Source organism: Polyodon spathula, chromosome 4 (assembly GCF_017654505.1).
Source record: "Polyodon spathula isolate WHYD16114869_AA chromosome 4, ASM1765450v1, whole genome shotgun sequence".
In the NCBI taxonomy this organism is placed as follows: Eukaryota; Metazoa; Chordata; class Actinopteri; order Acipenseriformes; family Polyodontidae; genus Polyodon; species Polyodon spathula.
This window is the reverse complement of record NC_054537.1, coordinates 82119260-82146367: the sequence shown is the minus strand read 5'-3', so window position 1 is coordinate 82146367 and position 27108 is coordinate 82119260. Positions and strand designations below refer to the sequence as shown.

Sequence of the window (27108 nt, the reverse complement as noted above, 5' to 3'; positions counted from 1 at the left end):
ACTGATACGTATTATGTTTATACACCAGGCTACTGTTATTAAATTTTGACAGATTATGTTTTAAAGAGATCTGAAATTTTTGTATTGAACATTATAAAGGTGTTGTGACAACTTGTCTTGTTTACCACTGTTTAGCCGGGCAAATACCACAGCCTTCTGGTAGGAAGAATAATGATGCCAGGCAAGAGTGGATGGTGAGGTTATACTATTGTAAAATAAATACATAAATAAACAAGGTATAGCCACTTAGTCCTTCAAAGCAGGTCTAAATCTAATCTGTACACATTCTGAAATTGAATGCTGCAGGCAGACAGCTAGATAAATTTTAGTTAAGTGGCAATTACTAGTAATGCCTCTACTCGTGTTTTGTCTGAATTCTATCAATTTCAGCTGGAAGACTGTCAAGATATATTAATGTGTTTATTGAATAGTCTTCAGCATTGAGCAAGATTCAATCTATGATACCTGTATCCACAGTTCAGTTTTCAGCCTACTCATTAGGAGGTAGGCTTTGACATAGTGACATTTTTGATTTGACACTTGCCATACCAGTCAGGTACTGCTGTGAAGACAAGGTTTTTTTTTTTTTTTCAAATCTGCAACTATATAATCCAAGTTGGCTACAAAATAATTTTAAAATCACTTTAAAAAACTTCCATTATCTGGTTTGTGATACAGTAGAGATGTGGCTTATCCACTCACCGATTGGTAGAAACACAGGAAATTACTGAAAACGCCACACAGGCACCCAAGGCGTATTTACACGGAAAACGAAAACCCACTTGACACTACCACCACAAACAAGAAATAACCAAACAGGTAAAACAAAAACACAACTAGAAAATAAAAGGTGCCGTTAAGACAGAAAGCCCTGATCCTTTGTTCTAGGAAGTCCCGCTGACACTCACTCTCATACACATTACATAGGACTTGAAATCCCTAAACTAATCCCTACTGTGTGTAGGGTTAAAACCCAGATCCCAGTTCCACACACAGTGATTGGATGTTTGGTTTAAGTTAGGATTGCTGTCTGGGGTAGTGCAGATAGTCCTGATCCTTGACTCACAGCCCAGATGTGTATCAGCTGAACCCTGTATCATGAGACACCACTGGGATACATCCAGCAGCTGGTCAAGAAAGAGCGATTCCTTGTAAACAGGCTAGTAGCATGTTTCAGGCAGAGCATCAGGTTCTGTAATTATTTAGAAAAACAAACAGGAAAGAAATCTAACAAAATACACAAATTAAACTGTATACACATGCAGGGTTTTCAAAACAAGCCAGCGACCTGCACGATCCACAGCCTAATACAATATTTGCCTTAGCTACTTTATGAAAAAAAATACTAAGATTATTTTTGGGTAATATCCTTCACTCCATTTTACATATGCACCAAAAAAAATAAAATAAAATAAACATTCCTTTTGTTGTGATATTGTAAAAATATGTTCCCAGGTGCTTGTCAGAGATATTGGGGCTTCCACTGGAAAAAGAAAGGCATGATGGGATATCAGCTGAGCCCTTGCCAGCTGATATACAAATGCTTAAGTGCAGAATGGTGCTGCATTAACACCAGCAGAATCCCTCAAAATGGGGGGAGGATACACTCCCCTCCTACAGTCTCACCCATTCGACCTATGCACCATGGCCCTACTGCCTTGCAAGAGCCACATACCTTAAAAATGAAAACCCTGCACATGTGCAGAGCATTAGCCCCACCACAGGTCCATTAAAGACTTTTACTGCATCACTGAAGCCTAAAAATGCTCAGGTCAACGCTCAGTCTGATATTACAACTGACTGCTCTGTCCTCCACTTCAGCCAGGCTGCAGCATCGAGAACACAAACAGATTTGCAAAGCCGATTAAGGGATTACAGTAAAAGGTTTGAAAAATATCAAACTGCATTAAAATTTGAAATACAATTCTGAGCATTTGAAGAAAGTAAAAAAATGAACAGAAAGCTTTAAGAAATAATACTCTCCTGGATCCTTGACCTAAGGCCTCACAACTGGTCGTCACCACAAGCACATCATCTTTATTGACAACAACAGCCACTGAAGCAAATCAGTTTAAAGTGAACCACTGGGAACATGGGCAAATCTTTCATATATTGCTACAGTGTCACAGTGGGCCAACATAAATATCAATGAGCAAATCAACTGCTTCAACAATGCACTGCTATCTTCAAGAACCACTTAAAAGATTCTGGCAGCAGTGCTTTGGAATATCGGAGAACAAAGGCAGCATGCTGGCTTGATATTCTCCTCAACCGCTCTGCTGCCTTTGACACAGTCGACCACACTATTGCCCTGTCCTCCCTTACTGATCTGGGACTCTAGCACTGCCCTTGCCTGGTTCTCATCCTACCTCTCCGCTTGCACTTATCGGGTGTCCTGGCATGGCTCACCCTCTGCCTCGTGCTCCATCTCCTCCTGGATGCACTTGCACCATCTTAAACTCAACCTCTCCAAATCAGATCTCCTTTTCTTCCGACTGCTGATCTCTTTATCTCTATTCCTCCTGAAACTATAACCCTAACACTAACCCTAACTATCATCCCTCCTCATCCACCAAGAACCTCTGCGTCACCCTCAACTCCTCCCTCTCCTACTCTCAGCACATCTCTACTCTGGTATACTCCTGTCGCTTCTTCCTCATAAACATATGCAGAATTCGCCATTCCTCACCAACCACTCCATGCAGCTCCTAGTTCAGGCCCTGGTACTGTCCCGTCTTGACTACTGCAACTTCCTCCTGGCTAGCCTTCATGCCTCTGCTATCCGTCCGCTCCAGCCCATCCAAACCACTGTTTTTTTTCTTCCATGGTTCTCCCATGCTACACCACTGCTCCGCTCCCTCCACTGGCTCCCTGTTGCCACTTGCAACCAATTCAAAACTTTTGTACTCGCCTATCGCAGTTTCGACCTTCCTATCTCCAGACTATTATTTCTCCATGCATTCCCACCGCCACCGGTAGATTAGCTGTACCCCCCCTCCGCTCCCCCACTTCCAGATCCTGCTTCTTCTCCACCCTTACCCATCAGTGGTGGAACAACCTACCCACAGATATCTGCCAGTCCCTGACCACCTTCCGACGCCTCCTCATGACACACTTGTTCAGACAGCATCTGTAATCCTCACAACTCTTGACTATACTGGCCTATATGTCACCCAATTGTACCAGTACTTGCACTACTTTGTGATATTCTACTACTGCTCTTAATTATAACTATTTTCTGTATCTTGTACTTGATTTTAATCTTTAAGGTAACCGTATTCACGTCTTTTGTAATTGCTATTATTTAAGATCATTCTTATCGATTTATCGTACCTGATATGTGCGCTTAATGGAATTTACTCTTATAAGCAAATATTTGTACTGTATAACTAAATGTTTAACTGCTCTTCGTCGAATTCGCTCTTAAATGTAATTCGCTGTAGTCTATTTGAATTTGATCCTATTTTCCACTCGACTTTATAACTGCTCTTATCTGTAATGTGATATTTTTTTAACAATTGTAAGTCGACCTGGATAATGACGCCCTGGATATTTGCAGATTAGCATTTTATTACCAATACTGTCAGCCAAGTACCACTGAAACTAATGTTCTGTAACAGAACAGACACTATCAGTGGCACAATATCCGGGATTACACCAGAAAATACAGAGTGCCTGTCGGTTTTAAATGTCAGCTTTCCTAAACTGATGTACACTTCAATAATTTTTTTTTCATTTAGCTTTTTCTTCCTGAACAGATAAATAGATTGAACGTTATTAATAAACCACCAACAAGGCTGAAAACAATGTCCAAAAACTGCAAAGAAGAATGTGGACATTAGAAACAAAAGTCATTGCAGTTTTGTGTAACATATTAAAAAAAAAAAAACTTACAACATGTGAATAAAAAGAAAAGCATCTACAATCACATAATCTAAGGGATATGATTGTAAGGGGTATGACTGGTTAGTAAACATGAAACACTATTGAACGGTGAAAAATATCTGCATCATTTGTATGTCCCAAGGTTAAAAACAATTGTGTAGTGGAAAGGCTAAATTTAGACTGGACACTACTGTTAATAGAAGTTTAATCGACAGAAGTAGAATACAGCCTGTAAAAACCCTGTCTGAAAGCAAGTGGTCTCTATCACTTATATGGTATGAGGTTAAAAGAATGCGCACTGACATGGTTAATGTTCACTGGACACAACCTGTAAATGAAATCAACCATGCACCATGTCAAATCATATGCCAAAGCATCTGGTCTGTATCACTGCTATGGCCAGAGGTAAAGCAATGTGGCAGTAAAAGGGTTAATTTTAAATGAAAGACTACTACTGTGTACTAAACATGCAGCTGTAACTTCACAGGTCATATGACCTCAATAAAGGCAGCCATGTTAGGTCAAAGGACAATGTAACAGTTAGTAATGCCTTAAGCATGCAGGGTCTATATAACCCTGAAAATAAGATAAGAGATAGGATGCTTTGACACTGGCGGGGCCAGCTTTGCAAAAAAAACTGTCACGAAGGGGTAAGTAAAATAAACTCTCAAGCCTCTAGGCAGGGTAATTTGTTACTCAGAATATATTATTGCTTTCAACGTGCGAAAATGTGCAGGTTACTGTGGGGCTTTGGAGGACAAGCCTAAGGCAATAGCAGTGAAGACTCCATTTAGAGCAATCATAATCAATTTCACTGCCTGGCTGAGTTTGCAAAGAGAAATAGCAAGGTATTACACTTCCATCTAGTGGGGAACCCAGTAATAGCAGCTGAATTGTACTTAAACTCTCCTGCATACATGTCAATTTTGGGCTTTAGGAAAGATACAAAGTATATCAAAAGAAGCTTATATATTTGAGCATCAAAAGAAATGTATCACTTATATTTGTGCAAAAAAAAAAAAAAAAAAACTTATCACTTATATTTGGATAAAATTCACTAGATGTGATTGAAAAATGACAAACTATGTTTTAGAGCAGGTGCACTGATGTTTTATAGTGCCGAATAACAATTGACATCACGAAGATGCTGCAAAATGATCTGTCAATCTTGGGCAGGTGTTGTGACTCTTGGTCTCCCAGTTCATGGCCTGTCATTGACAGAGTGTGTCTGGTTATACCGCCTTGCCAGATTTGAAATTGTTGGCTGTGAGCACCCAAGACAGCGAGCCACAGTACGATGCCCTAGTCCAGCCTCCAACATGCCGATTGCAAAGGCGCTGCTCTCTTGACAAACGTGGCATATTGTTTTTTTTCTGTGATTTTCTTTATTGCTTTTATTTAAGCTTTCAATTCAACAGCTGAAATCACTCCATATCCAGTGTCCAATCATCTGTCTCACTAATTAGGTGATTAAGTGCATATGCTTCAGTCATAGTCACTCAAGCCTGTCATGGTCAAGAATGAATGATTGAGTGATTAAAAAGAAACCAAAAACATTTAGTCAATGTCCACCATTTATATACCTTATTTTTTTTTCGAAAATAAATGTGTTATAATAGTGATGTTTCTTTTGATGATCGGTTTATTTGAACGAATACATTTTATATGTACAAATCATTCCACCAGTATTCTATACCGTGGCCCAAAATACTGACCACTGAGTAATCCCCATTGTTCTCTCAAAACAGGTTGATAAGGATATGAAGACTACGGCTTAATTAAGGGTTTCATTTTCTAATAAGCATTTGATGTAGCATATTACGGACTCGATTAATTCCAAAACACCTAATATGTGCATATTTTGCATTGGTATTAATATTTATATTACCCCAACAGTATTGTTGCAAGTCATACAGAAAGATAGATAGGCACATTTGGCCCGGGTTTGAACTAGATCTAAAACCTTTGGGTTACTCTATGGAGAACCAGGTTTGGGAGTTCCATCTTGTTCAGTCTGTGGAGTAAGACACAAAAATACACGCACACACACCCGAGACTAGGGTGTTTGACCACACAGGTTGAAAGAAGCAACTCACTTTTCATGGTGCCATCCTCCTCCTCATCCCCTTCCTCCTCATCATTGTTAATGACCATCGTCCCCAGGTCGGACTCCAGCATGGTGCTGTTGTGTTCGATCATTGTCTGGGCCCCGTCACTCATCGTACTGGTAGCCCTCATTGTGCCTGCGCTTTCTGAGCTGGTTTTTACCATGGTGTGGGAATCTACTTCAATCTCTTCATCCTTAAAACAAAAACATAAAGAAATAAGGGGGGGGGGGAGGGCAGGAGAAACGTACTGAACACAATTTTGCATTTTTCAAAATAAAGTGTCACTGTTGAGCAAATTTAAATCCAATGTTTTGTTGCCATGTTCCAAAAATTTGTGCTAAAATGTTCAATGACCTGACAGAAAGGTATGCTTCTTTCAATGTGTGTCTAGTTATCCAGGACGGCGGCTACTCAAATTAAAATGTTAACGCTGTTTTTTTTTTTTGTTTTTTTTTTCCAGCTTTCATTTATGTAACACATCAAGATTCAAATCCAGTATACTGGTCAAAACAAGGATTACTAATACAGTATAGTGAAAGATAAACATTATGATGATAAAACTGTAAATACGTTTTAAAAAAAAAAAAAAAAAACCCTACGTATTTGTAGCACATTCACTAAAATATGCTCTCTGAGCCACCCTTTTTAAATGTACAGTGACTGGACACCATGCAACATCAGGCTTCTTGCTCATGGCATCATTTCAGTTCCAAAGCTAATACAATCTATAATTTCTTACAGTACAGTTAACCCGGGCTGGGAAAGCTTTTATTGAAATAGCTAAATCTAGTATTGTCCCCTCGGACAATAATTCATATTTAAAATGTGTGCTACTTAATGCCACAGAGTTTTTCACATGTAGAAATGGTATCTATGTTCGCATACTATACAACCAGAGTACTAAAGGGAGCCTGTGCATTATAATAGAATAAAACTGAATGATTAGCGCCTCTTGATGTTGTTCAAACAAAGAGGTCAACAATCTTTAAACGTCTCTTTGAGACATCGCATAGGAATTAAATTAGAGGACTGCATGCTTAAATACTGATAAAACAGGTTGACTGCAATTTGCAGACATATAAATTCAGAGCATCAGCAGGGAAGCATATGAGAATGAAAAGACTGGGCAAGGTAATCTACATATATTTGAGTTTCCATTATAGACATTACATGGGAGAAAGCAGCTTGAAAAACAGCTATCCTGCAAGTTGTGGAGCTAACTTTGTATGTTTAGGTGAAAATAAGTCCAAATGACTGCCATACAACAGAACCCATTTAACAGATAGTCAGCTCAATCTGAACCACAAAACAGTGGTTTTAGATCAACAAGGCACATTACCACATCCAAAGGCCGGTCACTCAGACCAACAGTTTTACAGCAGGAGGTCAACATCTACAAATGCTTTTATCATAAAGACATGCATATCCTAATCTGCTCCACTTATTGGCTTTGTCTCCAACTAAGGTTTTCTGGTCCTCTTTAAATTGTCTTCCAAAGAGTAGGAAATATCAACCACAAATCTCAGGCAACTGAGTCTCAATCTGTTGGTTTTGAATCCTTCCCCAGTGTGCATGGCCATTACTTTTTTCAAGCATGCAAATAGCACCTTCCTTTTCTTCATTTTGGACCTTTACCTAAACAATTTCTGACAGTCACTGCATGTCTCTTACTAAACATTAACTAGGAAAAAACAGCTAAACTTTATTCACATGAAACCCTAAAACGTAACCACTATACTTCAAATATACATTAAAATGTTGTGAAGACCTAAAAAAAAAAAAAGAGAGATTATATGAAGTTGAAAATCATCATAATATTATTTTAGCTGAGAAAAGGTCAAAGTTTGAAGTCACAAGTAACTTCAATGGCATTTGCAAATACATGTCTTATGGGACACTTTATAGAGGTATATAAAAAGCCTTGAGGATTTGTATTTTTACTGTCAGTATCCCCATCAGGCCTAGAATGTAACCTGTATGATGATATTAACACGTAGGGTATTTATTAACTCTACTAGCAGGGTACATTTTCTTGGGAGGATACCAAAAAAAAGAAAGACTCACTTTTCATCAATCACACCCAAACCTTTAACCCCATTTTTTTTTTTTTTCTTTAAATAGATCATAATTTTTAATAGTGGAACACTGAGGGACTATAGCTGGGTCACCTAAGGGTTGTTCTGGTGTGTTTAACATGATGAATATGGAAACTAATCTCAAAATCTAACACTCAAACTATGCTTGTAAGTGGGGGTCTCATGAACAGGTGCTGGCCACATGAGAACCATTTTTTTTTTTTTTTCAAAACACGCATATAATTTAAGCATCTGTAGTCAATACAGTGTGTTGAGTTCTTACAAGAAATACAGTACAGATATAACTGTTGGTGTTTCATCTTAAAAAGCACAGAACAGACTGTTCTGATTAATAAATGGTGTAGGGGTATTTAAAAAAAAAAAATAATAATAATTTTTAAAAACTCCAAAATAACAAAACTTGCCTTTTTTGTCCGTTAAGAAGAATAAATGCAGATTCCAGGATTATCAAGTATAACAGACTCATATTCAGCATGGTTTAACCTACACTTCCGGAATGATCTACTCAATATTCTGCTCAACATAAAAGGCACATTCATGCTGTTCCAGACCACTTCAATTTATCCTTCAGGTCATATCATATGATAGAACCACTGCTGTTATTCGTCCTAATTGGTCATTTCCCAGGCATACCATTCGATTGCAAAAACTACAACCAGGACAATGAGCACGGGTGTACCCCGTCACACTGAAGCTTAAAGGGGATGTGGAAGTGTTATTTCCTCCACAGACATACAATATTAGGTTTATAAATGTTAATCTAGGCCTCAATGTCTAATAAACCAAGCTTCTGGTGCACTGCTTTCACAGAGAGTTCTGAACTAGAAAACATGGGCCAGGGTTTACAGTCATAAAGAGGACAAGACTCAAGCTGACGTACATGAAAAACTATTTTTGTACCAGTAATACCAATACTAAAAGAATTTCCTTTGACCAATATTTCAAGTAGAAATCTTTCTCAATGTCCAAAGCCTACCTTTGACTGTTGACGATTATGAATAAAACATTTATTAATTGAACAGAATTTAATTATAATCGTGATTTAATTAGAAAACAGTAATATCTCACCAATGCTGACACACCCACAGCAACCCTAACATTATTGTGAACCACAACCAACTTCTTATTCCAGCGCACCTCAGGCTAAAATTTCACAGAATCAAATTTACATTAATAGCCCATATGTGTTTCCTTAAAAATGTGTATTTTCTTTTCTTTTTTTATTATTACAAATTCCCATGTGTAAGCTCATGATGTATGGGATGGTAATATTCAACCATGGCATGTCACATTTGCAGATGTGCAGTTATTACATTTTTCGCTTCAGGTTACATGTGAAAGCTGTTGAATTGCCAGTGAAATGGTAATTTCTGTTGGTATGGCAGCCAAACAACTGTCTAGGGATTGTGAAACAATACTGAATGATAAAAAGTTATTAAATCTCTGCCCCCACGTACAAGTTAAGAGCAATTCTCTCTAACCGCAGCAAGCATTACTCAAGGACAATATATGTCAACAGTAAAATAAAGCCAAACCTACCTGCATAAGTTAAACTAATTCTCGACAAGGATTTGAGTAATTTAGCACCCCTTTAATTGGCAAAAATATAAGCTGCTAATGCAACCCAATTCTCAAATACATGCATGCAAAGAAAGCCTTGTAGGTGGCTTTGGTTGCCCACTTCCTAAAAGGAACAATTTGACATTCGAAAGTACAAGTTTTGGGCTGTTGATACACTTACCCATGTGACATCTATTTTCTTCGCAGACCAGCTTTGAAAACTTTTGTCCATGCCCAACTGCGTTGGGATGACTTAACATGTGTGTTTTGTGTAATTGTGTTTTTTATTTGTTTACAAATTGCAAATTGTAACTGTCTGTTTTTTTATGATGTGCCAAGCTCAGTAACAAATTAATGGAACAACAGGAATGGCAAATGGCTGTGAATGATGCTACAAGTAACTTAAGAATTACACAAGTATGAGATAACAATGTGAATATTTTGTTTTGATATTTGCAGCCCCAACTAATGTTCAATATTATACCATTTTTTTTCCTAGGAGTCCTGATGCACCTTACACTCAATGATTATTTTCACACATTTCTTAGTTTAGGTGAGCACAGTTCTCAGAACACCAAATGGGAATTCTCATCACTGTCCTCAGAAGAGACCAAGTTAGCTAATAAATGCACTGCATCACCATGCTCATTTAACAAGCTTTTGAGCACAAAGTTGCTGAAACTGAAGACTTAGCTTTGGAAGCAGGACGTTTGGTTTGATGCCAAAACTGCCAATTTCTAAAGCAAGTAGTGAAAGGAACACATCCTAGAGACCTTGAATCTGCAATCAAAATTAAATGTATTTATCAACTGGAAAACACACCCACCAATTTTTTTAAAACAAAAACCCTTATTTATGCAAATAGGTCTTATTGATTTCCGCCTTAGAAAAGATCTCATGCAATATTTATGAATGTTTCTTGCCTGCTGCCAGGCAACCTTCAGCTTTCCATTTCTTCCAATACAGCTGCTTGACCTGAGAATCAACTTCACATCACACTTCCAAAAACATGTAAGGGATGAGAGTGATCTTGTTTAGTAACACTTAAACCAACATCAAAACTTTGATTTTCAGATTAAACTTCCTGTTGGAGTATGTGGATCGCAATGTATTCTTAATTAAAAAAATCTGAAAAATTACCTCAGCAGCTATCAAAACATTTCAGGTTTGTCAGATTGCATTCTCATCACTAAGGCCATGTAGAAATCAGATCAAGGGACATAGATTATTTGTTTCTGAAGATATTCAGTATCTGTCTTACCAGATGGAACAGAAATGGTTTATTTGGTTTCGTGTCATGCGGACCATATGTGTGGATTTTACATAAAATTAAACAAAACTAAAAAGGAGGAACATTTTGACAAAGCGTTACTCCAGTGGAGGGTTATCAGTTGTTCTGATGCGAGGAATTTCTTTTTAAATTTGAATTGTAGATTTCTTAACTTTAACAAGATAAACTCCACTTGATAAGAAAAAAAATCAATAAAAAAGCATCATGAATGCATTTTAAAAGACAAGTACACTGCTACCATGTTATAATCAGGTTGCTGGGGTCCATAATTAGGAGACCGCGTTTGTGTTTCGCCTTATAAGGGCCCTATCAAAGACAACAAACTGTCTTGCATTCACACAGCAGCTTGCCTCACTCAGCACTGCCTGTGCTGATGTGGGCACCCCCAATATGCTTTCATGTCCCCACCTCTTTGTTGACGTTCCTGCAGAAACCAAGCGAATAAAGCATAGTCTAATTCATTGTCTTTAGCACAGCATTTTTTTCCTAGAGCAGCCCTCTTTGGCGTCACTCTTATCAAGAAAACCTCCTAGTCTTTCTTCATTTTTTAGCCATCCCCGCAATGTAGATTCTGCAACAGGTATATCTTTTGAAACTGCTGCTTGAGTGTCATCTTCTCTTACTCTGTCCACCACGTTGAGTTTCATTTGAATAGAGAAAGATTTTCATGCTTTGTACTGTATATCTGGAACGTTCACCCAACGTCTGCAAGTCAAATTGCATTACGGTGGAAATAGGAGCCACGACCCTACCATGTTATAACCGATTCTGCTCTATAGCAGGTCGCGTTATAACAGGATAGCACTGTATGTCAGCAACATACACCCCCTGCTAGAGCTGTAAATCTAAAATCAAAGCTGATGAAAATGTCTGTGACCATGACAATTATCAACAGTATGTATTGAATAGACTACAACATGCACTAGCAGTGAAATATTTAATCACAATCACCTGTACACCCAAAATCTGATACTCAAAAACTTAAGCTAAATACGAATATCAAGTTCCATGATAATTGGACAAGCTGTTATCAAAATATATGCAAAAATGTAAGCATGATTTACACTATAAAACATCTACACAGTCCCCCATGCTCACCAGGTATTATGACCTTACCAGGGTCGGTAGTATACGGCTACAGTTTAAAATGTATTGCAGCGATTTATTTTTTGAAGTATAGTTGTTTGTAGTTTACCAGTTTGTATTACATTTTATGCATACTTTCAGTGTTTGCTTTATGGAGATTTCTATCCAGCCTGTCGTTTAAACCCATTTGTCTGTTCCATTTTAGATTTATGTCAGTGGAGGGTGCTGCTATAATGGTATTTCAGCAACTGACTAAGCAATTTTTATTCTAGCTCGCCAGCTCCTTATTTCTAGTGGTTTATTTGCTGTGGTTTATTGTGGAATAGCCTGTGAGTGTTTTCTGCTGTAGCCGGTTTATAATAGTTTGCGGTATAAAAGGAGCCTAAAATAAAGTAAAATGTAAAAGCCAGATCACACACCGAGTTTTCCTCCTCCTCTTCCAGTTCCCTCTGTTGCTCCAGGTGTCTTTTAGTCTTGATCTCCATGGCTTCTATAATTAGATCCCGTAGAATGGACACAGGCTTAGCATTCTTAATAAACTGATGCTGAAATGAAAAAACAAGTTAGCTTGAAACTTAGTGATAAATAAACCACAGTTTGTTTTCTCTGGTGAAATAATATTTTCCTATAAAAGTTTAAGAATATTTGTTTTAAGTGAAGTATAAACAATACATTACATTAAACTAAAACTGTTTTATAATGACAAAAGGGCACATTTACAACAGTTTTAAATTCCAATTAGTATTCTGCATACCGTGTATGTAAACACTCTATTCTACAGGAATGGCACATTCCATATCATGTAAATGCAGCATAAAACAAACAGCATGTAAACATATGAAATAGGACCAATAAACATTGCTGAATCTTCTGCTTAACATGGGATTCCATCAGAAGACCTTAAAACTGACAAAATCCCTCATTTTCCTAGAGGAGCAAATAAACTCTGTACCACTAACTAACTTACTAAGGGGTTTTAAGAATGAGGGCAGTGATGTCTGGAAATAATTCACAGCACATCCATGCTTTTAATCAGCAAACATCAAACAATCAGGGGCCTGCACCAATTAACTTGAATTAACTTTTCTGGAATCTTAGCAAACCAAACTCACTCCACAAATGATTATGAATACAGCTCACAGACTGTCAAATCAAATCAGCCTTCCTACAAGTGTTCAGGCTGGTATGAAATATCAGAGACCTGACAATTATTTTGTCATGCACATAATTTATGCATTCAAACAATCAACATTTTTCAACAAACATTATACATTCAGTATACACCATTGTTTATTCTTAAAATTACTATATTTCTATACTATGGCTATATTTTAAATAAAAAAAAAATACAATGTTAAAAGCATGTGTAGCAGTTTGTCATAAGGCTTATATCAATGCAAAAACACACTCCTAGCGGTCTTGCTAAACTGCCTAGTACTGATTTGGACAACATTTAAAACACCCTGGAGTGTGATATTGCCTACCAGAGTGAATTGGTTGTCAAGTGAATTGGGCAAAGTGGTTCTAACAGTTCCAAGCCATTTTGGTATAGTGACATATTTGCTCAAGTAGTAACACTTGTTATCCAACGAGATTGCTCCCTCTATTCTTTATAGGAGCAGAGATAGCATGGGAAAGTTGTGAACATTGTACCAGTCACAGTTTCACTGTTTGACATTGGACCCATTACCCCCTTGTCCTTTATTCCTATCTAACTTACTTGAAACAAGACTTTCTTGAAATAATATGAATGTGAATATTTTCCCAGAGCACTCGCATACGATGAATCTTCCCTCCTCAGGTAAAATATTTAAATAAATAAGCACCACTTCCCCCTTTTGTCTCATGGGATCCTCTGTACAAACCTGTAAAAGCTGAGTTGCAGTAGCTCTCTGCTCTGGGTTCTTCACCAGACATTTCTTTACAAAATCAGTGAACTCGTCAGACCACAGCTCCGGCTTCCTGAATGTAGGAGGTGGATTCGTGGGAATCATAAAAATAGCCTAGCAAAAGAAAAATAAGATGTTGAAGGGAGGTGAAAGAGAAAGTAGAAGAAAAAAAAAATATTACCAAAAATCTGAATCATCTGACACTGAAGTCCAGGCAAATAAACAAATCCCTTGATTAACCTTCTCTATCTGACTGTAAATCTGGTGAACAAATTTCAACTAGTCTAGGATTTCTACCGTCAGTGAGTTTCAGGAAACAGGTCCATCTGCTACCAATGTAACCACTTCCCATTAAATTTCCTCCATTTAAATTGTACCTCTCTGAGCACATCATTCTTTATTGTATCTATTACAGTTTATCAGTCCCTAGAGAAGGGCATGTTTTCTCACCCTATTTACGATCCTCTTAGTCTAGTGCTGGTTCCAACTTAGGTTTATCAGAAGAGCCCCAATTGATTATTTTCAGAGCCTGGTCTTTCATGGGAACAATATTTTTGTAATATCCTAACTTGCACGTGGGACAACCTTTCAGGTTCATTCCTCACACAAATAAACATGGTAGCTGGCTACATTAACAACAGTTTATTAAAAACTGCAAGCACTGTGTGTGAAAAAAAAATAAACATTTCTAAATACAGAGTGGGCAGAGGTTTTTATTAGGCAGGATGCTGTACTGAAAGCAGACCAAAAGCTTCTGTGTGCTTTCTGCAGCTGAAAATCTGGAAGATATTATAAAGAAAAAGGGGAAACATAATTTGTGTTTCACTTATGCCTTAATAAATTTCCTTGCTCAGACATCTCATAACTGGAAGATCAAAAGGTGTTTGTGGCAGGCACCACTGAGTGTCTGCTGAAGTCAACTAATGTTAGGTTATTATCATAACCCTGCTTCCCTGAAACAGAAATGGAAGCGTATATCAGGGAAACAGGGTTATGATAATAACCTAACGTTCCCTTTCAAGTACGAAATGTAACCACTACCGTATGGGTGAGAGTACCAAAGCCGTCGCAAGGGCAATATTGCAAAACAACTGGAATGGTAGAAAGCTAAGCCAAGAGGCTGCCTTGCGTGTTACCATATGGAACCCCAGTAACCGTAGCCAGGGTGAAAAAATTGAGGGAGAAACTCACCTCTACATGTGTAAATGTGTTGTAAGGGTCAACTGGGAAGCCACCCTTAACACTCTAGTTCCAAAACCAGGGTCTTGAGGATTCACGACATTGTCTGTAGAACCTAGTAAAGGTATGGGGAGTAGTCCACACCACTGCATTGTAAATGTCTTTGACAAATGCACCTGGAATAAAACCCACGAAGTTGCCATGTGCCTGGTGGAATGGGCAGTGAGCTTATCTGTAGGGGGCAACTTGTCCAGCTCATAGGCAGTCCTGATCGTGTCTGCTATCCACTTGGACAGCCAGTGCCCGCACTGGGCAGAGTGTATGCTGTCGCTGTAGGTTAGACTAGAAAGGAGGTGGAAGAAAAGCCTCCAATGCCACAGACTGGTTGACATGAAATGCTGAAATTGTCTTCGGCAAAAAGGCTGGATTGGTATGGAACGTAACCTTTGCCCAGGCCTCTGCAAAAATGAAGCTGGTTTTAGTTACGGAGAGGTGTTGGAAAAATTGCAGTATAACAGCCATGGGACAGGCAGCGGGGTCGAACCCCCGAAGCAGACACCACATCTGAAAAACACCCCACTTGTACCCATACTAGGAACACTTTGACAGTGCTTTGGCATTTTGCAGAGCGTCAGTGACCCTATAGAAATCCTCAGATGGCTTAAATGCAGCCGTTCAGGGGCCAGACCCAGACCCAGATACGAAAGGGAGGGGGCCGTGCTTGAACTGCGGTAAGCACCCATGTGTTTATTGTGCAATGACACCAATAGTCCAGATGACTCCCTGAGAAGAAGCCCTAGGACTGTGGAAGCAAATTCCTAGGGCTGCTGCTTTGCCTGTGACTTGGTCTGCGGCTTTTGTCTCTGCACAGGGTGGCGAAACCTATTAAAGCCAATGTAACACCGGGTTGGTACCACGTTGGAACCAGGATGCTACAGAGCGAGCGACTTTAGTACTGGGATGGTACCTGGTCAGTTCGGTACTGGTTCGGCGATTTTAATACTGGGTTGGTACGGGTACGGTACCAGGTAGGTGACTTTAGCACCGAGTGGGTACAGCACCGGGCCAGTTCGGAACAAGTTCAGTGACTTTAGCATTAAAAGCAATTGTCAACTAGTAATTGTTTAATTAAGCTCACCTAAAACAAACCTCAACACTATCACCTTATTTTTTATGAACTAAAATCTAACTTTATATTTTGTCTTTTTAAGGCTTTTTCACTTCACTCCAAAATTCAAAACAGAACCACTTTCAATTAAAGCCAACTCTGAAGTTTGTTGTAGCTTTCAAACTAACCACTCAGTTCGAAGAACACTGTCTAAACAAAGCAATTGAGAAATATGAAATGTATCTAAATGAAATAGATCTTCTCCTACCTTGCCAGAAAATTAGAACGTGCTAGTTAGGCAATATAAAAAGATACACCAATCACTTACCACCAATTGCACAACTGTCTTTGATTACCACAGCTGTAACAGTGACAGGGGATAGATTTCAGCTCTACAGACAGGAAACCCCAAACAGAAATACATCCTCCCAGTGATTAATCTGATTCAAGTGCTTTCACATTGACCAACTTCACAATTAACCTCTTTTTTTATAACCACCACAAAGTTCTTCTTGTATTTATTTCAAATCAAACAGAAAGACTGTTAAGTGCATGTGTACCACTTTCTTACTTTGCTTACAGTACTTTAACCAATAGGTGACCTAATGTACAGTACCAGTCAAAGGTTTGAGTACACCTGCTTGAAACCAGGTTTTTAATCATAAGTGAATTGCATTCAAAAATTTAATTTTTAAATAAAAATGTAAATCTTGTCAATTTCAATGAAATGGTCACCTAAAGCAAGGGGATTTCAGTCTGAATCCCAAGTCACTTAAGTCTGAAATGCGTATAACACGGTGTTAGAACACTGGCCTAGGTATAAAAGTGTCTTTGTTAGATGTTCTCCAAGTTAACTAGCATGTTACCTAATTAACCTTTTGTCACCAATTATTGTTAACTGTTGAGGGTCCATGATTACTATAAATATAGGTAGCATAGGCACAAGTTTGTCATTCCTGAATGTAAGGGAGCAGAAAATGTCAAATTATGCTCAGTTAAGCAAAGAAAAAAGTCTGTAATTACTTTAAGAAATTAAGGTCAATTTTTAAGACAAATCACAAGAACTTTGCAAGTGTCTGTAACTGCTGTGGCCAAGACCATCAAATGATTTGAAGAAACTGGCACTCATGAGGACCGAACAAAGTCAGGCAGGCCAAGGGTGACCTCAGTCAGAGAACATGTTCATTCGAGTCACAAGTCTGCGAAACCGGCGATTAACTGCCCCTGAAATACAAGCTCAGCTAAATGCTACTAGAAGTACAGATGTTTCAACATCAACTGTTCAGAGGATATTGTGTGAAGCTGGCCTAACTGGAAGAATTGCTGCAAAGAAACCATTGTAAAGAGTGCAGAATAAGAGGAAGAGACTTGCCTGGGCCAAAAAACACAGAAACTGGACGTTTGAGGAGTGGAAGTCGGTCTTATGGACCAATGAGTCAAAATTTGAAATATTTGAGTCCAACCGCAGAGTATTTGTAAGACGCAGAGAGGGTGAGCTCATGAGTTCTGCATGTGTGGTTCCCACTGTCAAGCATGGAGGAGGCAGTGTCATGGTCTGGGGTTGCTTTGCTGGTGACAGAGTTGGTTGTCTTTACCAAGTCCATGGCAAGCTCAACCAGCACAGCTATCATAGCATACTTCAGAGGCATGCCATTCCATCAGGATAAAGGCTAGTTGGGCAGTCCTTCATTCTTCAGCAAGATAATGACCCAAAACACACCTCAAAGTTGTGCAAGAACTATCTGGTGAAGAAGGAAACTTGTATGGGACGAACTGGACAGAAGAGTCAAAGCAAGCTACCGACAAGTGCCCTACATCTCTGGGAATTGCTGCAGAAGAGCTGGGAAGACATGTCGGGTGATTTCCTGCTGAAACTTGTTAACCGAATGCTTTGTGTTTGTGAGGCTGTTAAGGCAAAGGGTGGCTATTTTGAGGAATCCAAGACTTAGAGACAATTTTCAATTTTCTTGAACATTGCTTTGATAGTCCTTCTGTTTTGTTTTGTATATTGTAACATGTGTTTTCATTTTCAAGTATTTACAGAAACGTATACGACGTAAAACATTGTCAATTATGAAAAAAACTAGTTTCCAGCAAGTGCACTCAAACTTTTGACTGGTACTATATATATATAACCCTACATAAATAACTTAATATACCATCAGCAAGACAGCGCTATGAATATGTATTTTTATGTGTTTATAATATGTATTAATGTACAGGTATGTTAGAATGAATAAATGTATGCACAGATTTATATGAAATATTTTCATTTAACAATTAACTATCATTATAATCCAGTCACGTTACTAGTGCATTATATATATACACACACATACATACATACACACACACACATACATAAATACATACAGTGCCTTGCAAAAGTATTCAGACCCCTGACCAATTCTTTCATATTACTGAATTACAAATAGTACATTGAAATTTTATTCTGTTCGATATTTTATTTTTAAACACTGAAACTCAAAATCAATTAATGTAAGGTGACATTGGTTTTATGTTGGGAAATATTTTTAAGAAAAATAAAAAACAGTGTTTAAAAATAAAATATCAAACAGAACGAAATTTCAATGTACCGTTTGTAATTCAGTAATATGAGAGAATTGGTAAGGGGTCTGAATACTTTTGCAAGGCACTGTGTATGTATATATATATATATATATATATATATATATATATATATATATATATATATATATATATATATATATATATATAATATATAATTTGATCAGCTTCAGCTGAGGTATATAAAATACAAAACATGTAAAACAAGATTAACATTAATTTGTTAATTACATCATGTACACCAAAACAATGTCCAAATACAGCTCTGCTGAAGGTTAATGCACTATTCCAGTTGAACTTTGAGCTGTAGTCTTATCTTTGCAGATAATCTTTCAGTATTTTGCTGTGGTACTGTAACCATTAGGAGCTCAGAAATAAAAATAATGTCTATAATACAGCTTTCAAACACATCAATTTAGTGTGCCTATACAGGGTTAGAAACTCACACTTGCCCAAGGCAAATTCGATACGACAAGGTCTAGTTGATCTCTGTGTCTCAGTAGTCCTCTGGGCGAGTACTTAAAAGGGGTGTAGCAGTGGTGCATAGGCATTCAATTCACTCAGAACTGAAACCTCTTCATCTCCCCTGCAACGCCAACCCCACTAAATGGCGTGTTTACATTTGTGTTCTCCCTCTGCGCAGGATGCAAAGTTTATTGGGCCATTTGATTTTACTGAAACACGTTGCATTTTGAAGTATTTTGAACAAAAGAAAAAAAAAAAAAAGACTGAAAATGTCATTAACAAAGGAGGCCGGTTGTGTACCAAAAACATAAAAAAAAGACCACATTTTACTAAACATTTGAAAACTAATAAATAAACAATTACCACAATGAATCGTAATATGCTGCTTAAACATATCACAATATAGGAGGCAGTGTGGTCCAGTGGTTAAAGTATAGATAATAATAAGAAGAAGAAGTTGAGTTCTTACCTATAAACAATAGTAACTCGTTTTAAGTTTGGGACTCACTTTCTGTAGTAGCTTTGCCGTTTACATTATCGTCAACATATTTTAAGTTATTGAAAGCTGAAATAGTTTTTTTAAAAACACCCCTTTCTTATTTATCTGTATTTATCTTACATACCAGTATTTAGATAAAGGGCCTCATTTACGAAAGGGCACACAATTAGAACTATCACAATCGGAACTATTATTGCAGTGTTTAAAAAGTACAACAAAACAGACAAACCGAAAAAGGTGATCTTCACATATTCAAATCCATTTATAAAGTCCCCCAGCTTTCTTAAAAAGATCTGATTTTCCCTTGTTTTTCTTTTGCATTTTTTATGCTCTCATTAGTATCCAACCTTATAAATTCAACATCCGTCAGTTCTGGCAGATTTTACTGTATATGTTGAAGCGTTTTTCTCTCACTGCTATTTTATTTATTTATTTTAGCCACCTAGCTAGCAATTTCATCTTGACGACTACAGTAAAACGTACTGTCTTTAAATTGGGAATTTAGTGAATCAGCAGTGATAGCAGGTTCTGTTTAGCCCACGTCAATAGTCAGAAGGCAATGCGATGTAACCCTGGGAACATAAGTCCTCCCTGACAGGTTGACACATATGGCCAAGAGTTGCGTCACACAGTGAAGAACTTATCTGAAGCAGCAGAAAGGAGCAGCAACTGGCTGTGGTTGAGACGAAAAGATTCTGGATGGGGATCTCAAGCACAAAAGAAAGAAAGCAACGCTGATGTACAGGTAAGCAAGCTGGGCTGAGCTGAGTGGGGGATGGAGGGGGGTGATGCTGGGACGCCAGAATCACTGTTGAGCCCTCTTGAGGTGTCATAGGCTAGTCGACGACACACTGAGGATGGAAGGTGCCCATTGAAGACCCCAGAGATGTACCCTACTTAACTCAATCCAGACAGTTGTCATGCTGATGAGCTGGGGAGACCGCACTGTGGTTGATCCCCAGAGCCAGCATCGCAGCCATTGTGTGTGCTGATGCACTGGGGAGGCAAAATGAACTGTTGATTGCTGATTATACTTCAGTAATCAACAACAGACAGAAGGATATCTACATCATCAGATGGAAAACAATGCAAATGGATGGAGATGCAGATGGATCACATTAGTTTACTGCAAAGCTACGTCTTAGTTGGTGCTTATTTTTTTCAAAAATCAGCATGAAGTTTAACATCTACTCTAATGTAATGAAAATCATGCCACTACAGATATGTTGTCCGTCCGGAGCGCCAGGAGAAGCCTGGTGCCTGGAGAGCGAGGTGAACCATTCACAGCTCCAGCGCATCTATATTCATGGATGTCCAACAGCCCAACCAGGAGCCACATACTCTCTGCCTGCCCAACCTCCTGAAACTAAGCTGGACGTGTCTGTCATCACCACCTGATGGCTGTAGATCGCCCCCATCCTTACATCTTCGTGCAAGTGAGAGGCTTGCCTCTATTAATGCAGGGCTTCCCAACATGCGCGAGACATGTCGCATTTGGAGTGTAGCCATAAGGTATTTAGCCATGCCTGAAGCAGGTGCATTATTGGAGCAATCCCAGGCTGCAGCCAACAGACGCAGCAACTTTTGACTCAATACCAGTGGTACTGTCGTTCCTTGTTGAAAAAGAGATAGACAATTGTGTATAGCAGCCACTCTTGACTCTTGGCATCGTTCAGCGTGAGACCCAGCCTCAACAGATGCTCCGTTACAATAGCTGTGTGGGACACTGCTCCTTCCTGTGACTGGGAACAGATGAACCAGTCGTCCAGGTAGTGCAATACCCTGTTCCCTTGCAGCTTTAAGAATGCGGATGGCTCGTTTGAGAAGTAAATGTAGCTACTTCTTGTTTGAGGGCCGAGACCTGGACAGGGTAGTTGACGGACGTAACTGTGATCACTTGAATGGGAGAAGGACCCACGTAGAACTGAAGCACATAACTGGTGTGTACAGTGGCAAGCACCCAAGTGTCCGAGCTGCAATTTTGCCAGTATTGCAGCTGATGTTGTGTAAAAGGGTGGGTCTGAGGCCGAAAGCCTTCAGGGGCCCTGCTCAGGCTGCTGATGCTGTGGCGGAGCCTGCTGTGGGGGCTGCCTGGGGCAGCTGCCTCTGGGAGTGCTGTTGCATCGGGGCCCCACATCCGGCACTCCTGCGCCCTTGCGGGTAGGCCCGGCTGTTAGCTGCAGGACCCTCAGAGTAACCGTGTGTGCCACGGGTGGATGCCGGCATCTAATTCTATCCTGCACAAGAGCACAGGAAGGGTGCATCAAGGCCACCTGCCAAGACGCCTCACGTTCTCGGTGGGAGCGTTATATTATCTCCTCCACCAGGTAAGCCGTAAGGAGGTCTGCTGTGTTTGCCAGGCGCGTGACTTGCGCTTCCGCCGCGCACATACGCTGGAGTGGAGCACAAGCTCAAAGAACTGCGGTAGGCGGGCTAAACTGCTAAGAGACAGTTATTTTATTATTATTATATTATTTATTTATTTTTAAGGCCCAATGCACGAGGTGGATGGGCCGAGACAGCCGGTGAAGTCTACTCAACAGTGGGGCGAGGTAGAACCAGGTTGTATAACTTATTATTATTACGATTATTTTATTTAACTGCAAGAGCAGTAAAAGAACAAAACACACACACAACACCCAACCTGTGGGGGTAGAACATTCACCACGCCAGGCAGGAAGAGGCAGAGCCGTGCCCTTGTGAAGGATTTTAAAAATTTAGCTGCAAATAACATACAACAGCAGATTCTGCAGGTTAGAAAGCAGTCTGCAGCACAAGCGATGCAGACTGATGAAAAGAGAGAAAGATTAACGAAGCGCAGTTGCGCAACGATTACACTATGTAACACAATTTTTGTTCCTGGGTAGTAAGTGTTATTTCCCAATTGCTTATGCCTCAAAAGTATAGAAAATGGCTATTATTCCCCACAAACTTTGCTTTTGTGACCAGGACAGGTAAATTTAAAAATATCACTATTTCCAAAGAGAAAACGGGTGAATTTGTGTCTTTTCGTGAGAGCTCTCTCATACAGACTCAAATCACAGCAACTGGCTTGGTTAATACATTACCTTACCGCGGTAAGAACCAAAAAGCATGCGAGTTCCATGGAGTTACTCCCCCGAGAGGCCTATCAGCAGCTCCGATATAAAATGCTCAGTGAATACCTGACCTGTGGCAGGCATATCCCAAAAGTATTGTTGGTGGTCGCCTTCGAATTGAAAAAGAACCAAGTGTTCTGCAGCATTGAGAAACAAAGTGCATATGTATTTGTATTGCTGTCTAATGTATTTTTGAACCTGGCCCTATAGTCATACGTCATTTAAAACAATTAACTGCCTTAGAAATTCACAAGCTTTAGTGAATTTTATCAAACATACCATCATCAGAGCCTTGAACCACTTAATTGGGCATACAGCACAGCAGAATACATGATCACATCATAACACAACATTAAAACAGTATCATTCTGCTTTAAGGGTTCATAAAAAATATCCAAGGCATTCATAAAGTTAAACAGTGTCACACCCATAGTAAACTCCCTGCCATGTCACCAGCACAAAACAGCGCAGGGCCTATAAACACAGTATTTTCTCTTTACAAAGGTCAAACGCCAGTTGAAACACAGTCACAAAGAGTTTATCTGGTAATTCAATCTGATTTCTGGATTTAGGAGCAATAGCTGTATTTATTTCATGTCAGCAATTTCCCAGCTAACAGGGAGGATCTAACTGCTTAGAGAGCCAGACAAACCAGCCTCACAAAGCTTCTGCCTTCCCAAGATGTTATCTTACCAGCAGAAGAATTGTGCTAGAAGAATCTCAACGTTGACCAAGATAAACGGCACTTTATAGCTCTCTGCCCGTGCATTTCTTCAGTCGATAATCACCAGCAGACATACAACATGGCAACAGATGGTATTCCAGGATCCCTGTTCAGTGAAAGGATAAACCAGAAGCATGCTTTTCTGCAGGAAAATACCCGACACATGCAAAATAGTACATAAAACTTGTATTTAAAAATAAATAAAACCCTGACACACAACTTTGCTTTCAAAGTTAGAAAATAACACCATAGACCAGACCTGCATTAATACCTGCAAATGCATAAATACTTAGCATACATCTCCATGTTTTGAGGCCATCTAGTGTTTAGCTACTTCTACATGCATACCTCTACATCCATCATTCAACTGCAGCAGTTTAATTTGTCTGGTAGACACTCAGCGCATTAACTCCATCCCACAGGCAGTCAGGTAGTTATCAGCTACAACTAAACTGCACAGTCAGATATTTGTCGCTTTTAAACCACCAGTACAGACTGAATACACAAATATTTTTTAAGCTGAAAAACAAGCAAATGCCATTACACTATGTCATTTTAATTCCAAGTTTTTGGTCTACACGGCCATGGTTAAATTGTTTAAAAAAAATCAGGGTTTTTCTTGATCCCGTTATTCCTTTTCAAGAATATTCTACAATAGAATTGTACTACTGAATACTATTGCCAATGCACTTCTCTAAACTAGTACTGTGCATGTACCCTACACTGCAATGGGTATTGCTAAATACTGTTATGCAAAACACACAATACCCCTTATTTCCATTAGAGGGCACCAGCAACAGACCGAGAATAATGTTTTTACAACATAGTAGGCTATATAATTTAATAAGTAAATAGTCTACCAAATGCCCTTGGACACAATATCATTCACTATCTTCCACATTATCTTACAGTAGATAACAACCCACACTTTTGAAATCTTAGCAAATCACAGCTAGTTAGTGGGTGTGCAAGTCTCTTCTCCAAGACTACCTGTACTTTGAAACCTGCACCAAAGCATAAAAAAAAAAAAAAACAAATGTCAAACAAAAGTTCCCTCCTTCTAACACTGTATTCAATCGGACACATTGCTACTTGTGTTGTGCCTTATACTAAAACAATGAGCCATGACCATACGTCTTCTAGATCTCGCGTGATTATTCACACACGCAGCGTGGACCGTGCAGTGATGCAGAAAACGCTGCATTGTTTGTAATCGAACACGACTGCACCACTGTATTGTGCAGGTGTGTTTTTTGTGTTTTCTGTTAGTGAAAATGTTTCAATAAAGTGACAAGACGTGCAGGAAGTGGGATTGCGGCTTGGCACAGTGAGGAGGGGGCGGGATCGTGGATTGCATCTCCTCTTAGTGAAAAAGAGAGATTTGCATCGCAACAGAACATGAGTAAGCCACAGATGCTTAAAGGGTACATAAGGACCTTTTTATTTTATTGTTACATGTTCCCATGTGTTGCTACAACTGTTTACGTAAGGTGTGTGTATTGTTTTAATGTTTGTGTGTTTTTTTTTTTTTTTTTTTTAACATTTTGTCCACTTTAAACTTTTAAATTACTTCCCTGCCAAGATGGCTTCCAATGTACCTGTACGGACTTCTCAGAACTACATTTCCGATCATCCCCTTTGTCATACGTAACTGAGAAGGATTTACCACTATATATTCCAGTCAATAGGGCGATGCACCCAGTTCATTTCTAAATGACATCAATATTATCATTATACTTGCTAATCTACATCAAAACTCTTGGCCCCGCAGTTAAAATTTTCTTACCCATTAGCCATCTCAACACCATCAGGGCTGTGGTTTATAGCAACCCTGGCACAGAAAAACCAAGGCTACAGATTTGTCCTCCAAACACTTTGAATGAAGGTCAGGCATCTTTATTGCAGGGAGGCCAAGAGAATGTTGCTGCAGTACTTGACGGATGGATGCTAAGCTCCAACATGACACGATTCTCTCCCATAACTTTTAATCCACGTATATCAAGCGGTTTGCTTGAGGTAACATTCTTACATTATGTACTCAATAATCCAACATTAAAATGCCTGGTCTTTTCCTGGTTACAGATCTCTTATTTTTGTCATTTTTATATTTTCAGTGTTTTAAATTGTGCACAGGTGCATGTCATGTCAAGGAGAAGCCCAGATCAAGTAAGATTTGTCCACTGAGTTTTCATACTGAATTAGGAGGACTGAAAAGTATTATTGTCGAACGAGTGCTAAAAAAGTAAGATACACTACAGTACTGTACTTCAGATCAGTCAGGGTACTGGTAATACATTTGTACTGACCCAAATCTGACAGTGTACAAATGAGCAAAAGATACAACAGTTCCACTTTGAGGAAGTTTGGTTTGTAACTTTCTATCATGGTTTGTATTAACCTATACCCTGTAGCATCTTACCATAACATTTTAGTAAAAAAAAAAAAAAAAGCCCATTACAAACCTTGGTGGAGGGTCATTTTTAAAATTATTATTTTATTTTTTTAAATAAACCTGATCCTAGGCAGCTGTGACATGAAATTGATCCAATGTTGTCCTTTTTCTTTTGATTAGATGGGTAAATAAATATTTGCTTATGTTTGCTTATTTTTAAACCACTTGTTTGCATTTACTTTTAACTCAGGAGCACCCTGCAAAGCATCGCCAGGTGACTGCACATTCAAGCTTAACCCGGTGCTCTGCTGACGTCTAGACTAGAATTTTCAGTTTCCTGGACTTCGATGACAGACAGGAGACCTGATTTGTGTTTTGGTTTTTTACTTGGTATGGTGTTTCTACTACTCAGGGATGGTTGTGTAACTATTTATAGTACTAAGTTTAGGCTACAAATTGCAGTGTTTTAAGTAAAAGTAAGGGGTAGAATATGTTTATTAGGCCTATTTGATGCAAACTTGATGCGGAAGTTGCTGTGATGAATTTTAATGTCAAAATGGCTGCCACAAATCTTACTGAAACACGCCCATAACAACAAACTGCTGCTGTTTGAAAACCGTTCGCCCAACAAACTCCAAAAATGGTAGTTAACGTCCTAGTAATAATGGAATACAAATGACAAAATGGTGATGTTTTATAAAACAAGATGGCCACCAGGTGTATGTTTTTGTCTGAAATTTAAAACTACCTCAGTTGACAAACTGTTTACTTGACTAACTAGAAACTTCACAAAGCATCATCCTTGACACTGTAGCAATACAACTGACTTAAGAAACTTGCGTTAAACAAGATGGCTGTCTGACATTTTTGGAAAAAAAAAAAAAAAAACTTTCAAAATGTTCTTCTGTGGAACAGTTGAAGTTGCTTATTTTAAACATGGCACATTGAGAACTAAACACACTTAGACGGGTACTGAGACTGGGGCCTGGCAGTTCTAGTTTCAATTTGTTTTTGTTGTTGAAAGGGCATTGCATGGGAAGTTTCTAGCGGGACTTGTCGTCTGACCTGTAGAGGTCGCTAATGAGAAAAGCTAAAAAAAACACTCCCTGTGGGACAATTTGAAACTGAAAAATGAATGA

General features: G+C 38.9%; 1 protein-coding gene across 1 annotated transcript in view; it reads right to left on the bottom strand.

Annotated features, from left to right (window-relative positions):
* Positions 1 to 27108, bottom strand: part of stk3 (serine/threonine kinase 3 (STE20 homolog, yeast)) — a 99510-nt gene that overhangs the window by 19013 nt on the left and 53389 nt on the right. The window contains exons 7-9 of the mRNA XM_041248743.1: positions 13892 to 14029; positions 12446 to 12571; positions 5982 to 6186 (exon numbers count right to left, since the gene is read on the bottom strand). Coding sequence (XP_041104677.1) covers positions 5982 to 6186; positions 12446 to 12571; positions 13892 to 14029 — 469 coding nt within the window. The remainder of the gene's footprint in view (positions 1 to 5981; positions 6187 to 12445; positions 12572 to 13891; positions 14030 to 27108) is intronic.